The sequence below is a fragment of the Penicillium digitatum genome, chromosome 4 (assembly GCF_016767815.1).
Source record: "Penicillium digitatum chromosome 4, complete sequence".
In the NCBI taxonomy this organism is placed as follows: domain Eukaryota; kingdom Fungi; phylum Ascomycota; class Eurotiomycetes; order Eurotiales; family Aspergillaceae; genus Penicillium; species Penicillium digitatum.
In genome coordinates, this window is record NC_089387.1 from 371,092 (window position 1) to 384,584 (window position 13,493).

Here is a 13,493-nt window from a genome sequence, read left to right on the forward strand (position 1 = left end):
TCTCAATCTCATTTTCGATTTGGTTTCACTCTAGAATAAGCTTCCTAATCACATCATCGAGCGCCACATGTGCATCCCGTTGCACACGTTGGGTAGGGTCGTTCCATCTAGGAGCGCCATGGCTTTCTCATTCTTGGGCAACATCCTATAATTGACATGACGGTGAAGTCTCTTACGATCCAGGTCAAGTTTCACATTGTCTCACATCCTCCAGGGGCTCTTTTTTGTGCTTCTCTGCTCTAGAGAGGCACGGAGGTTGGCTGTCGAGTACTGCACGAAGGCGAATTATGCTCATTTCTCATCCCGCTAGGCTCCTGGAACATCTTCCTGATCACTTCTTCGAGCGCCACAAATCAGTCCCGTTTGGATTGGGCTCTGCTTGTTCCAAAGAGTTTGGATCGGCCGGCTTCGGGACTTATCGTTGAGATGCATCTTGAACTGAAATACCGGTATCGTTTAGGCCTATGAATAGCGAAGCTCAAATACCAAAAAAAAAGGTTCATATAGAACATCTCCCTTTGGGGAGTGCGGCAATAGAGAGGCATAAGTAAACAATTCTCTAAGGTCTCTAACTAAAATGATCACATCCCTTTTCCAATCTATCCGGACAACGCTAACTTAACATACATCCACCTCGTACAGACTGCGCTACCATGGCGGTCCGTATATTTTCCGGGTAATCCACCGTGTTTTCATGTCTTGGACCATGGGTTTCGCCATGCTTGATCAAGGGCTATGTTGTAGTAATATTAGGTATCTTGCATCTGTAGGCATCCATTTGACCAATAGTCGATTCCGACCCCTGGCCGATATACACCGTACACATAAATCTTTTATTTTCCTATGTTGTAATTCCTCTCCATGTTGCATGACATGCAATCACGTGCTTTGTGCAGTGTCACGTGATTTATTCATCGACCAAGTGGGGACACTCCTAGACCCACCTGCCTACCGCTTCTGCAAAGCCCCGGGCCAACCTTGGAACCGCTTATGATAGAGATCTATGGTTTCAACACTGTATGAAACTACCAATAGATAGGGGATGAAAAATGCTCTTGAGTTCTCTAACTAAAATAACCAAATCCGCTCTTTTTCTAATCTATGCGGATAAAACTGAATAACCATAACATTTAATTTATGTAGGCCATACCATCATGGCGGTCCGTAGATTTTCCGGGGAATTCTATCCTGTTTTCAATCTTGGGTTATACCATTGGTTTCGACAGCTTATCTAATGCGCGGCCTGTTTTCAAGGTGAATTTTGTTGACTTGCTTTTTCTCTGCTTTTTCGAGTTCGTTCCTTCTCAGTGTGCAGTCTTCTTACTCTATCTTCCTTTTTCCTTTCGGCGCTCTTCACTGGCTCTTCACTTGTTTAACCCAGGGTGATTGTTGTTTCGCGTTGCTTGGCGCATACAACATTAATTAGGCATCCATTCAAGATGCACGATGATGATTACCCTACAGATCAATACTCTAGATGGGACCCACGGGGATGGTCCTTGATGAAGAAGGTTTTCCTAGCGGTTGGCATTATCGTTGTGATTGTGGCAGTCGTCGTTGGGGCGGTTCTAGGAGTGCGAGCCAATCGGTACCCCAAGTACTCAAAACTGAACTACAGTTTGAAAGATGAATTTTCGGGACCGTCCTTTTTTGACAACTTTGAATATTTTACTGGCGCCGACCCTACTCATGGATTCGTTCAGTACGAACTTTTAGAGGCCAAGTCTCTCATGCCACGCAACTCAACTAACATGTGATCCAGGTATATAGACCGAGCTGCAGCCACATGGCTGAATCTAACATCCGCCACGGATACCTCCGCGGTGCTCAAGGTGGACACGACATTTAGTGGTTCGGAGGCGGCTAGTGGACGCCAATCTGTTCGAGTTACGTCCAAAAACACCTATGCTGATGGGCTGTTCATTTTCGATGTTATCCACACCCCGTATGGATGTGGTACATGGCCAGCCCTGTGGCTAACAGACCCGAGCAACTGGCCGGAGCACGGAGAAATTGATGTCGTGGAAGCTGCCAACGCTGGAACGTTTGGAACTCAGTCGACGCTTCACACGTCGAAAGGCTGCTCCATGGGCGTTAAGCGGAAAGAAAGTGGCAGTGTGGATCAAAAGGACTGCTATAATGAGGCCAATGATAACTCGGGATGTGGTGTGAAAGGCACTAAGAGTTCTTATGGTCCTGAGTTCAATAGCAAGGGTGGCGGAGTAAGTGATGGTTTTCCGATGTTGACCCCAACTATCCATGGTTCTTCCATTGAAATGAGGTAACTAATAAGCATTAACTTCAGGTTTATGCAATGGAACTCCGTGAGGCCGGTATTCGCGTATGGCAATGGGCCCGCTCACAGATCCCGTCCGACGTCACCTCGGGCAGTCCCGACCCATCTACCTGGGGCCAGGCATTCGCAGACTTCCCTAGCACGCATTGCGATATCGGTTCTCATTTTAAGAACCAGAGCATTATCATCAATATCTCCCTGTGTGGGGACTGGGCCGGAGCGAACAAGTATTACAAGACACAAAGTAGTTGTCCTGGCAACTGCGCCACATTCGTGCGGGACAACGCGACTAGTTTTAGGACAGCGTACTGGGAGTTTGGTGGCTTTAAGGTCTATCAGACCTCGTGATTTGTCGAATTGTCTTCGCAACATAATGTGAATCTGAATTTCTGAAGACGTGGATTTCATCACTGCCAAGGCGTTTGGGTCGTGAATTTCATGTGAAGAGCGGAGGTATTAGGTTAGGCTGTCCAACTGGCTTGCAGACCGTTACATCAATGGTGAACAGAAACTACCATTCTATCAATTTTTTGAAATTTCGTTATAGGAAACCTGACCACAAGCCCTACATTCGAAATCATCCTTTGTTCTTCGAAGTCTCCAGAGATCAACAAGTCGACAGGTGAATCATTGGACCTTGCCTCTCGAGTCGACTGGCCAGATTTCTTCAATGGTTCCCCCTCGATGGGCGTAATAGAAATCATGCAAGTTTACCGTGGGGTCAATGTGACTCGGCACCATCTCGACCCGATCCCCAACCGAAAGCGCTGGAGTACCATCCTCCCAAATAAGTGAGCCATGTTCGTCACCAAGAACACCATAAGTGTATCTCGGATCCCTGCACTCTGCTAATCCACTATCCGTCGTCAAAGATTTCAACCCACTGTCGATTGTGACCGACCGAGGTCCTTGTTTGCTCAGAACAGTCGACAGAATGGTAAGACTGTTCGAATAGAATGTGCCCACGGCATTTCGGTAATCCGTATCCATGAAAATAAACGATCCAGGCTGGAGCTCGGTGACACCCGGTACAGTGGCGCAGAACTCAGCGGTTCCAGTTCCTCCTGTAGTAACCACCTCAATGTTGAAGCCCGCCTTCCGCAGCACGTCCGCAGTGCTGGTGAGGGTCTCCATGGATTGCAGACATTGACTCTTCCGATCTTCTTTATCATGCAAATGCTGCAAATGACCCTCATAGCCATGAAGCCCAATCAGTTTCAATTGCGTCAGACCCTGCACATGCCGTGCTAGAGTCATGGCTGGGTCACCCGGCAGGACACCAGTACGATGAAGCCCAACATCGAGGTCAATCAAAACCGAGATTGGCTCGTCAATACCGGCTTTCGCCAAAGCCTCGTCAATCGCCGTTGCGCCAGCTTCGCTGTCAACAACTATCCTGATCTTACGATGCTTGCGGTATAGTTCCGCCAGCCGTTGTACTTTCGTGGGGCCGATGATCTCGCAGGTGATAAACAGGTCGTCGAATCCGGCTGCGGCAATGACTTCGGCCTCGCTTACTTTGGCCACACAGCCCCCCTTCGCGCCCGCTTTGACCATTTTGTTGGCTAGGATCGCGCTCTTGGTCGTTTTCAGATGGGGGCGGATGTCGAGACCGGTTGGTAATAGCTTGTCCATTAGCTTTTTAACGTTGGCTTCGACGAGATCCAGATCTACGATCATGGATGGTGTGTCGAGGGACTCGACCCTGTCGCCGACCTTGGGGGAATACATGTTGAATTCGAAGTCGTGAATCTGAACGAGGTTCAAAGCCAGTTTGGTGCTGGTGATTGTTAGTGGTTGGGTTTGAATGAGAAGTTGCGTACAATATAGGACGGAAGGGGGGTTGCAATTTATGAGTTGACGAGAGGATGCAAGGGGTCAAGATGTATCGTCGTGCCCCATGTCGTACCTCCGCACTATGGATTGCCCATCAATGGAGTGGGGGGGGGGTTAACATTTTACCATCATTGGTACGGGATACGATATTGCAATTTTTTTTAAAAAATGAGCCTGGTTCATTCTGATTCCACAAAGCTGTTGGAGATTCATACACCACAGGATTAGACTAGCACATTTAGGTAATGCCACATAGAGTCTCCCGCATACAATAGATTGACCCTGTATAATGTCGTCTATACCATGGCCCTTGGGACTTTGGGTTGAAATAATTTTGAACTAATTTATAACGCTTAGCTTGGTATACGTGCGGTTTCTAGAGATTCATGAACAAGTGGTCAATGATCAATCTTTGAGAGATTCTTTCATATCCTTTTAGACGGCTGTTTCACTGATCAGATCAGTGCTCAAAAGCCATACAGGATATCTGGGTTTAAGCCCTTCTCATCGAAACGACCCCTGAAGCATTCGATCCCAGGATTTCGCACTTCAGCCTGAGGACAACCAAATCCTCCACAACTATCCCTTTCCCACTGAATTCTGACGAATGCGGATCGATACTTTAAGCAAGCTTCAGTGCCCGTCTGCACTGGAGGCTCAAGTAGTGTTTCAAATCACCTTTCTTTTGCCTCTAAGAATCCACACCCGTCTAGCCAAAGGCCAGGTTTGCAATCTTTTACATCAAGATTAGATATCAGTAGAAGTCTAGACGGTTTTCTTGAGACATCATTTGAGGCCGGGAGAGGGTTTCTTAGGCCTGTTCTCTGTGGCAAAATCTACTTGACAACGTGTAGCATGCAGCGAGATTCATTTTTGAACCGAACCGCCCGGCCCCCTATCAAGCTAACATTTATCAACTTCCACGATATCACAACTAAGAGTAAGAACGGAATGAGAGGAACGACGATGATTATTTTTTTTTTCTCGCTGTGGAGAAGAGGTGGTATCTACTGAACAGGCAGGTTAATGAGAAACAAGGGTTTTTTTCTAGACTGCAAGGCTCCTAACATTTACGTCCATTTTCCAGCTATCCGCATGAATGCAAAGAAACGATGAAAGGATTCAAACAAGAAGAAGCCTTATGAGAGCTAAGAATTTCCGTGATCCTTTCCCCAAGAATTGATTCCTTTCCCCAAGAATTGATTAGGCCATTGTGCTATCTTCCTCATAGCTCAACGAGCTAATTGTTTGGGCGACGGCGGATCAAAATCACTAGCGTTGACTGCACAGGTCAGCATACATTCATTCCTCACTAAGACTCGAGTCCCCACGTACCAATCGACATCATCATGAGCCCAAATTCATCAGCTTCTCCCAGCCACCTTTCCGCCCGCGAATCCATGACGACACCTGGTCTAATCTTACCAAATTCCGCTTGCAGATAACCCCTGCCACTCCACCGCGATAACCAATGGATATAACGTATGTTCCACTCTTGTTCTGTTTGAGCCTGCCAAAGCACCTTTGCCGCTGGCGCGGGCATGAACCCGAGGTCCTTGCAGTCGAAACACGGTACCTTGTGCAAGACCGAGTTTGCCCAGTGGAGGAGATACAAGACAAGAATTGCACGGCGCTTCGAGGTTACTTGTATCCAAGCATCCCAGGATGGTCTCATTTGCAATCTTTCTTCCACAAGGAATAGGCCCCCGTGGACGACATAATAAACCAGGAGTTCCACTTTGCGAAAGAGGATGGAGTAATCGATAAGAGGGCGGGGTAACCGTGCTGATGGGGATATCAGAATGATCGTATATATGACCACTGCTTGTAAGGCTGCTAGCAGGGTTGTCTCGTCGAGTTGCTCGGGCTACAACCCGGTTTTGGGTTCTTCAGCACAACAAGGACAAGGAAGAGGAAAAGAGAAGAAACTGACCTGATCTACAATGCTGTATAGTTCTTTTAAAATCGTTTCCCGCACCATCTCTTCTGCGCCTTGACATTGCCCATGCCACATTTTTGTCAAGGTTATACAGTTCGCTAGTGGCAGTGGCAGTGGCAGTGTCTTATTTGGTGTAAGGTGGGTTAAGTGAAATAAAGGAGGATGTTGAAATTCTTCGGCGAGCATTATTGGCCAAGTCCGAAGAACTCGGAAGATAAGCTCCATGCTATGCTTCGCCAGGGATGTTGAATTCGTGTCCGCTGGCGAACCAGATCGAGGATTTGGAGGTAGGGTAGCTCGGTTTAGCCCTGGCGTCTCACATTCATTGCTGTTATTTACAGACAAGAGCTCCGCGCTGGCTGCTTGCGGAGAACGTAGAGCAACACTCGTGGCCTGTGTCGGATTCCAAGAATCTAGACACGAGAAAAAAGAGTCGAACAAAGTAGGATCGAAGATTGATTGTAACTCAGATGGCTGGGTCGTGAAAGATGTTTCGGGTACAACACTTGAGGAATGATTCGTGACTCTGACGTCGTTGTGCTCGACTCCCGGGGTGTCAGTTGCATCTGCGCTGGTGTATTGACAAGGTATGCTTCGCACAGAACAACGAGAACAACTCGGACGTTTAAGGTTGCACCTGGTTTTATCTGCGACACACTGATGGCATGACTTGCGTCTCCGAGTTTGCGGTTGAGATCTATTACAATTGTTCTTTAGGTGGCGGATAAGCGAGGATCCTGTCGAGGTTTTAGTTCCAGCTCCAACAAGGAAGGATTCAAGCATACGATGGCTGAAGTGAGTAGCACAGAACGGACAGTCAGAGTTCTTTTCGGTGGATTGCATTTTAATTGCGGGGCTTAGTTACTCTTGGAGTAAAGGGAGGTGGGTGTTGATTAAAATGAAGTTCACTTTAACTCGGAACTCCGGGTTGCTTGTTGAGTGGGGTCCGGGTGGACATTGGAACGGTTGGAAGCATATAATAGACCACATAAATTGTCTGCGAACTCGTTTTCACGTTTGAGTCAATTTCAGGAAAATGACAGTCAATCAAGTTTTCTTTTGGGCTTCCTCTACTAAGCACACACTACTGCGATCATTTTATCTTCTGCAGCCGATTGGGGACAGGCAAGTCAGGCCACGAAGCCGTGGATCAATTCTACCAGCTGGCGTTCTAAGTTGGAATTAAACGCATCGCTTGGATTAGATATGGCTAGAGGCTAACTCTATTCCAGGCAACATGGTAGCCAAAACAATGAAGGCCCAGGGTTTCAATTCAGCCCTATCTGATAGGATCCTAGGAACTTGGCATACAATGGGAAGCCAAAACTCTCGAGATTCCATGAAAAAGGTCTATAATCCACTATGAACTGAACAAAACAAGACTGAATGCCTAATCCTAAATGCAGAACTATACATAAGCAATCCAAACACCGACGAGTGGGTGCTCGGCAATTTCGAATCTTCCTTTACCTAAATCCTACTTCAATCTTAATCCCAGCATCTTTGAGTTGATCGACATATTCCATCCCCAGAAATAATGTTGCAACTACCCCACCATATCCACAAGTGTCCTTTCTTGCCATATCGGCACTAATCTTGTGATCAAGCAGTACCCTTGCTCAGATAGAGGTGAAATGTGCAGTGAGCTCATACAACGCGGCGCGGTGGTCGTCAGGTTATCAGGTTGTCAGGTGGTATTTTACTAGTCGCTCCTAGTAGTATTAGGGTTGCTTCTAGTAGAAGGTAGATAATGACAAACCTCAAATACGGCCTCCCTAGGCCATAAACAGGAACCTTGGTTTTGGTTATGGTCTAGTGGAAAAGTACGCTGTATTTCGTTCAACAGATAATACTAGTAGGAAGTAGTAAAAATGAATTAACGTATTTCACATGCGAGCTACGCACACAACCGAGCTACACACCCCACCTAGAATTCCGCAAAGCCCAACTTTGGGTCCAAGGTCCGGGCTCGTCGAGCCCCCCCCCCCTGGGCTCGAAATTGCATAAAACATAGTCTTGGCGTTCAAAAAATGGCTGAATATATAAAGACCTTATGTCACGGTGCGAACCGTGATGCTTAGTTAGAGGAAGATCACGGCACGTGATCTCCGACCTGTTTATCTGAACTTCAGTTCTAGATCCTGTTGTAGCTCTGGGAGCTACGTCTTGTATAATAGCCTGCCCCTGCCTGTACCTGTCAATGGGAATCTGATCTGTTATGACCTGTTCCTACCAGCCATCTCCTATCATACCGTCCTGCCAGCCCGCACCCTGACAACCGGAAGAGTTTAGAAGGTTACCTTTATAAGCTATATAGGGGCTCTATTAACTAGAAAGCGTCGAAATAAAAGACTATTACGATATCGACTGCCGAAGTAGAACTTCTTACCCTTATAGAAGTAGGAAAAACTATCTAATAGTGGCGCCGAGTCCTCTATATATTAGGATTCGAACTAGATCACCTACTTTCTATTATATCTTACCAAGGTGCTACTAAAGCAGAAGTAGTGAGTGTTTCGGGAGCTACTTAGTATACGTGAAATTCGCGATAAAATTATCCGAGAAAGTGATAGAAGAAGCAGTTCTTAAAGCTCTGAATAGCTTCAAAAACTAGGGGGTATATCGAAATGTGAGGTGTCACCTACGTAAAAGGACTAGGATGTCTCAATGATACCACCCTGAGACAGACAAATTGTATACATCGTTTAGTCAGCCTTGTCCGCATAGATTGTTTAAAAAGGCGCGGATCTTGTCATTCTTCAGTTAGAGAATTTAGAGTATTTTTCATACCACTTCCATTGAACCCAACGATCTCAGTCAAAATACGTTACTAGGAGCAAACATGGAAGTCCTGTGACTCCAACAAGGATCTTAGCTGACTGCTAGCTTTGTACACGCTATTTACAGGAAGATCACGCAACATACCTTGAACAGCGGGCGGTTTGATTGGTTTAAGGAAGAGGGGCTTCGCGAGTGAAGAACCTGAGACAATGATCCTCTACACTGTGACTGTACGTATCGAATGATTTGGAGAGGGTCTGGATCTTCAAGTACTAACGAGACCAATTCAGGTATCGCGCAAACGTGGAGTCGACGCGTTGTATCCATCCTGAAAGTTTGCCTGAAAGATCAAACGGGTTTATGCCTTAGGCATTGAAGTGAGTCACGGGGTGAGTAGGTTGGGTAAGCTGCATCCTGGTGCGTAATCCCCTTTGTTCCCCTGTCTCAGATTGCAGGCTCCTTGCTGTATTTGCCTCGAATTTGTTTTAATCAATTTTCTGATAAAACTGCTTTTGACAAGGCATGGAAGAAACGATCGCCGAGCTACGGCGTCAGCTTGAGGAGGAGAGACAGGCGCGAGAAGAGGCGGAACGACATGTGCAGCCCAACACACTATTCACCCTTCTCGATCGCTGCCACAACTATCTGTCTCAAGCGATCAGAGTCGAGACGGATGCAACCCTCACGACTCAGGGCGATGCGACCAACCCGGTGAACAGACTTTACCCCAAGCGCATAGTCCCTTGGCTTGATTTCCCTCAGCTCCAGGAGCAAGTCTGGAGGAAACTCGACCGCACGGCTGCCTTAACCTCGCGCCCTCTCTTCCCTTCTGATACCCAAATCGATTATGTCTTTGCGAATATCCAGAACAGACCGATTTATTCGGAGGCGTCCCTTCGAAATTTCGAGCGAGACACGGTGGATAATTTTGTTGAAATGGTTATCAAGGCGTTGCGAGATGATGAAGTCTTTCGACATGAGTTTGGAATCCAAGGTCAAGTCACCTTTTACGACCGCATGAACCTATCGGAAACTTCGCTACAGAACAGCTTAGAGCAAATGAATCTTCAGGACGTGCGAACACCCCAACGATTCGCGAACACTAGGCCTGGGAGACGCAGAGGAAGGGGAAGAGGAGCGATGCAGGGAAACAATAGGGATGGCACTACACGAAGACGTAATCGTCGTGCCGACCAGTTCTGCGTGCACCTTATGGCTGATGAACGACAAATACCAATATATGCGGTGGAGTTCAAAGCGCCGCATAAGGTGACAATCCCCGAATTGGTGGCGGGTCTACACCAGATAAGTCTAGCTCGCGATGTCATTAACCAGGAAGGCGATACGTTTGAGTTTCATGCCACCTACCTCGTCGCCGCTGTGGTCACTCAGATATTCTCATACATGATCGATATTGGGGTTCAATACGGCTATATCTGCACAGGAGAAGCTTTTGTTTTTCTCTATATCCCGGAGGATGATCCCACAGTTGTTCAATATTTTTTGTGTATCCCAAACCAGGACGTGCAGGCGGACGATGAACTACGCCTCCACCGGACCGCTATCGGCCAGGTGCTTGCATTCACCCTTCAAGCGCTAGCCGCCAAAGCTCCGTCTCAAGAATGGCATGATGCGGCATACGACAAGCTAGAGACCTGGGATGTCGAATACCTAGATGTGTTGAGAAAAATCCCCGAGACTCTCCGTAAAGACCCGCGAGCCTCCAATTATCGACCATCGCACTGGAAACTAGAGCCGAAGACGCACAATACACGATCCCGCGCTCGCTGCAAACCAGATATCTCTACTCCAAAGCATTCGTCGACCGAAGGCAGCGGTAGTGATGAAGAATCGCACTCGCCATCTATCGCTGCAGCGGCTCGTAGCGGGTCGAGCCGTGGCCGAGGCAATAACCGCCAATCAACTAAGGAAAGCGAAAGCAAACGAGCCGGTCAGAATAATAAACAGACCTCTCGAAAAGATGGGCAATCTACACGACCCTACTGCACAATTGCCTGTATCCGCGGCATCGTTAACCGAGAACCTCTGGATCAAGAATGCCCTAACTGGAAACTCCACGGCGGCCAGAGACACTCTATAGGACCGCAGGAGTTCACACGCCGGCTTCACCGCCAACTTACCCAAAACCGAAACCATGGGTTTGAACAGCTTCACGTCTGTGGTCGGACAGGTTACCTCGTCAAAGCTACCCTTCTATCACACGGGTACACTGTGGTCATTAAAGCTACCACAATGGAGAAGCAGCATCGCCTTCAAGCGGAGGCGAACAATTATCGTCACCTCAGGAGCTTACAAGGAAATCAAATCCCCGTCTGTCTTGGCACATTTACGCCACAAGTCTTATATTGGTACCATGGCGAATTAATGGCGCAGATGATGATACTGAGCTGGTCTGGAAAACGGCTTCAGTATATTATCAACGATGAGAATTCCAGATTCTTTCACCAGGAGCGCGACAAAGCTCTGACCGTGCTCCGGTCGCATGGAGTTATCCACGGCGACAGTGAGTGGCGCAATATGCTGTGGGATGACCTAGGTGCTCGCTTGTTTGTTATTGACCTGGAGGAAGTGAAATGGTTGAAGTGCCCTCGGGCTCTTGAACCAACCTTTGGCAACATGCGGCATAGCCATCGCGTCGGGGTGGGGAAAAGTAGAAAAAGCTCTTGTCCAGCTCAACTGCTGTCTGCTCATGACGGCCCTCAGACCCATAGACCACTGCGTTAGTTAACGTTACGTCTACACCTTAGATCAGTCGTGATACGTGGGGGAAGGGAGTACAGCGTTAAAGTCACAAATCGAACAAGGAATTCAAAGCCCTCGGGATAATTATATAAAGACCTTAGGCGAGACAATGTCCTGAGTGAAGAGCTTGGGCGTGCTTTGATCATCAACTTTCACCGCTCTACTTTGAAATATCGACCGACTCTGCAGCCACCTGGGGCAGCAAAACGACGACCATGTCGGGCTGAGACAGGTGACGCAAATCTTCTTCGTGTGTCGTGAGAAGAAAATCCATTTTCTACCTGTTAGACTAGCGATCTTATTCTTGACACCTACATTTCTGTCGTCATCCATTTATCTCGAGGTGAAATGCGCTTGAGTATATGTTTCGACACCACCGAATCATGATGCGAGCTGGGCTTCTGAACTTGAGGCTTTTTCCGATGATATACCAATATGAATGCCATCGCAAAGGTTCATTTAATTTCAATACCTAGCTAAGACTGTCGTGTGCTAACCGAAAGTATTACGATATGTCAGGGTGCGGGCTGGCAGGACGGTATGATAGAAGATGACTGGTAGGAACAGGTCATAACAGATCAGATTCCCATTGACAGGTACAGGCAGGGGCAGGCTATTATACAAGACGTAGCTCGAAGAGCTACAACAGGATCTAGAACTGAAGTTCAAGATAAACAGGTCAGAGATCACGTGCCGTGATCTTCCTCTAACTAAGCATCACGGTTCGCACCGTGACAGTACCCCCTCCCTTAGAGCCGAGCTCCGTCGAGGCGAGGCTTGTGCGGGTATCTTCGGTGGAAGTTCCGTACGATCTCGCGGGCGTGGTCCAGGTATTCAGCAGGCTCTTCAGTGGGTTCGTCGTAACCAATCCATTTGACGGTGTACTTCAGACGCGGGCCTCCTCGGCCTCGTCGTTCCCAGCGGGAATCTAGGATTTCTTCAACTTCCCATTCTTCCAGTCCTTCGACTTCGACAGGCGGTGCGGGTTCAGTAACTTGTCCATTTACCGGGTTCGTGGCGGCAGGCTGTAGCAGGCTGACGTTAAACACAGGGTGGATCTTCATACTAGCAGGCAGTTCGAGCTTGTAAGCGTGTGCACTTATAGCTTCTAGGACCTTAAAGGGGCCTAGGTTCTTCCAGTCCAGTTTCTTCTGCGGGCGGAGGGTTCGGATATTCCTGGCGTTCAGCCAGACCAGTTGTCCAGGACGGTATCGGCGGGCAGGGGCGCGGTGACGGTTCGTTTGTTCTTCGTATCGGGCTTGTGCGGACAGTATCTCGGCGCGGACGTACTCAGTCAGTTCTTGCATTCGTGTAGCGAACTTTTCCGCGTCTCGGGTCGCAGGGTGACTGGCAGGCTGGGATGGTTCGAACCCGATGCGGGGGTGGAACCCATAGTTCGCGTAGAACGGAGAAACTCGGGTGCTCTCGGAGTAATGAGAGTTTGCAGTGAATTCGGCCAGCAGGAGCCATTCAGACCAGTCGTCCTGTAAGTAGGACACATACGCTCGGAGGTATTGTTCCAGTACGGCGTTCGCGCGTTCAGTCTGGCCATCAGTTTCCGGGTGATAAGCGGTTGACAGCAGGTTGGTGATTCGCAGGCGCTTTGTCAGGTGTTTCCAGAATTGGGCCACGAACTGGGGTCCTCTGTCAGATACAACGGTATTCGGCAGGCCGTGCAGTTTCCAGACATGACGGGTGTACAGGCGGGCGACTTCTTCAGCGTTGCAGGTTCCCTTGCAGTGTATGAAGTGCTTCATCTTGGTCAGACGGTCTACCACGACTAGGATGGCGTCGTAACCGTAGCTCAGGGGCAGGTGCGTGATGAAGTCCATGCTGACATCTTGCCAGGCTCTCTCAGGTACGGGCAGTTGTCTCAGG

General features: G+C 48.2%; 3 protein-coding genes across 3 annotated transcripts; 2 read left to right on the forward strand and 1 right to left on the reverse strand.

Annotated features, from left to right (window-relative positions):
- Positions 1-1,439: 1,439 nt before the first annotated feature.
- On the forward strand, positions 1,440-2,644 carry Pdw03_0124 (Endo-1,3(4)-beta-glucanase, putative; the record flags this gene model as incomplete). Its single annotated transcript, XM_014680556.1, has 3 exons — positions 1,440-1,702; positions 1,763-2,222; positions 2,306-2,644. The coding sequence occupies 3 exons, from the start codon at positions 1,440-1,442 to the stop codon at positions 2,642-2,644; spliced, it is 1,062 nt and encodes a 353-aa protein (XP_014536042.1).
- Positions 2,645-2,923: 279 nt separating this feature from the next.
- Positions 2,924-4,027, reverse strand: Pdw03_0125 (Alanine racemase, N-terminal; the record flags this gene model as incomplete). Its single annotated transcript, XM_014680555.1, has 1 exon — positions 2,924-4,027. The coding sequence occupies one exon, from the start codon at positions 4,025-4,027 to the stop codon at positions 2,924-2,926; it is 1,104 nt and encodes a 367-aa protein (XP_014536041.1).
- A 5,347-nt stretch (positions 4,028-9,374) lies between these two features.
- Positions 9,375-11,597, forward strand: Pdw03_0126 (metalloprotease m41 ftsh; the record flags this gene model as incomplete). Its single annotated transcript, XM_066099510.1, has 1 exon — positions 9,375-11,597. The coding sequence occupies one exon, from the start codon at positions 9,375-9,377 to the stop codon at positions 11,595-11,597; it is 2,223 nt and encodes a 740-aa protein (XP_065957237.1).
- Positions 11,598-13,493: the final 1,896 nt, after the last annotated feature.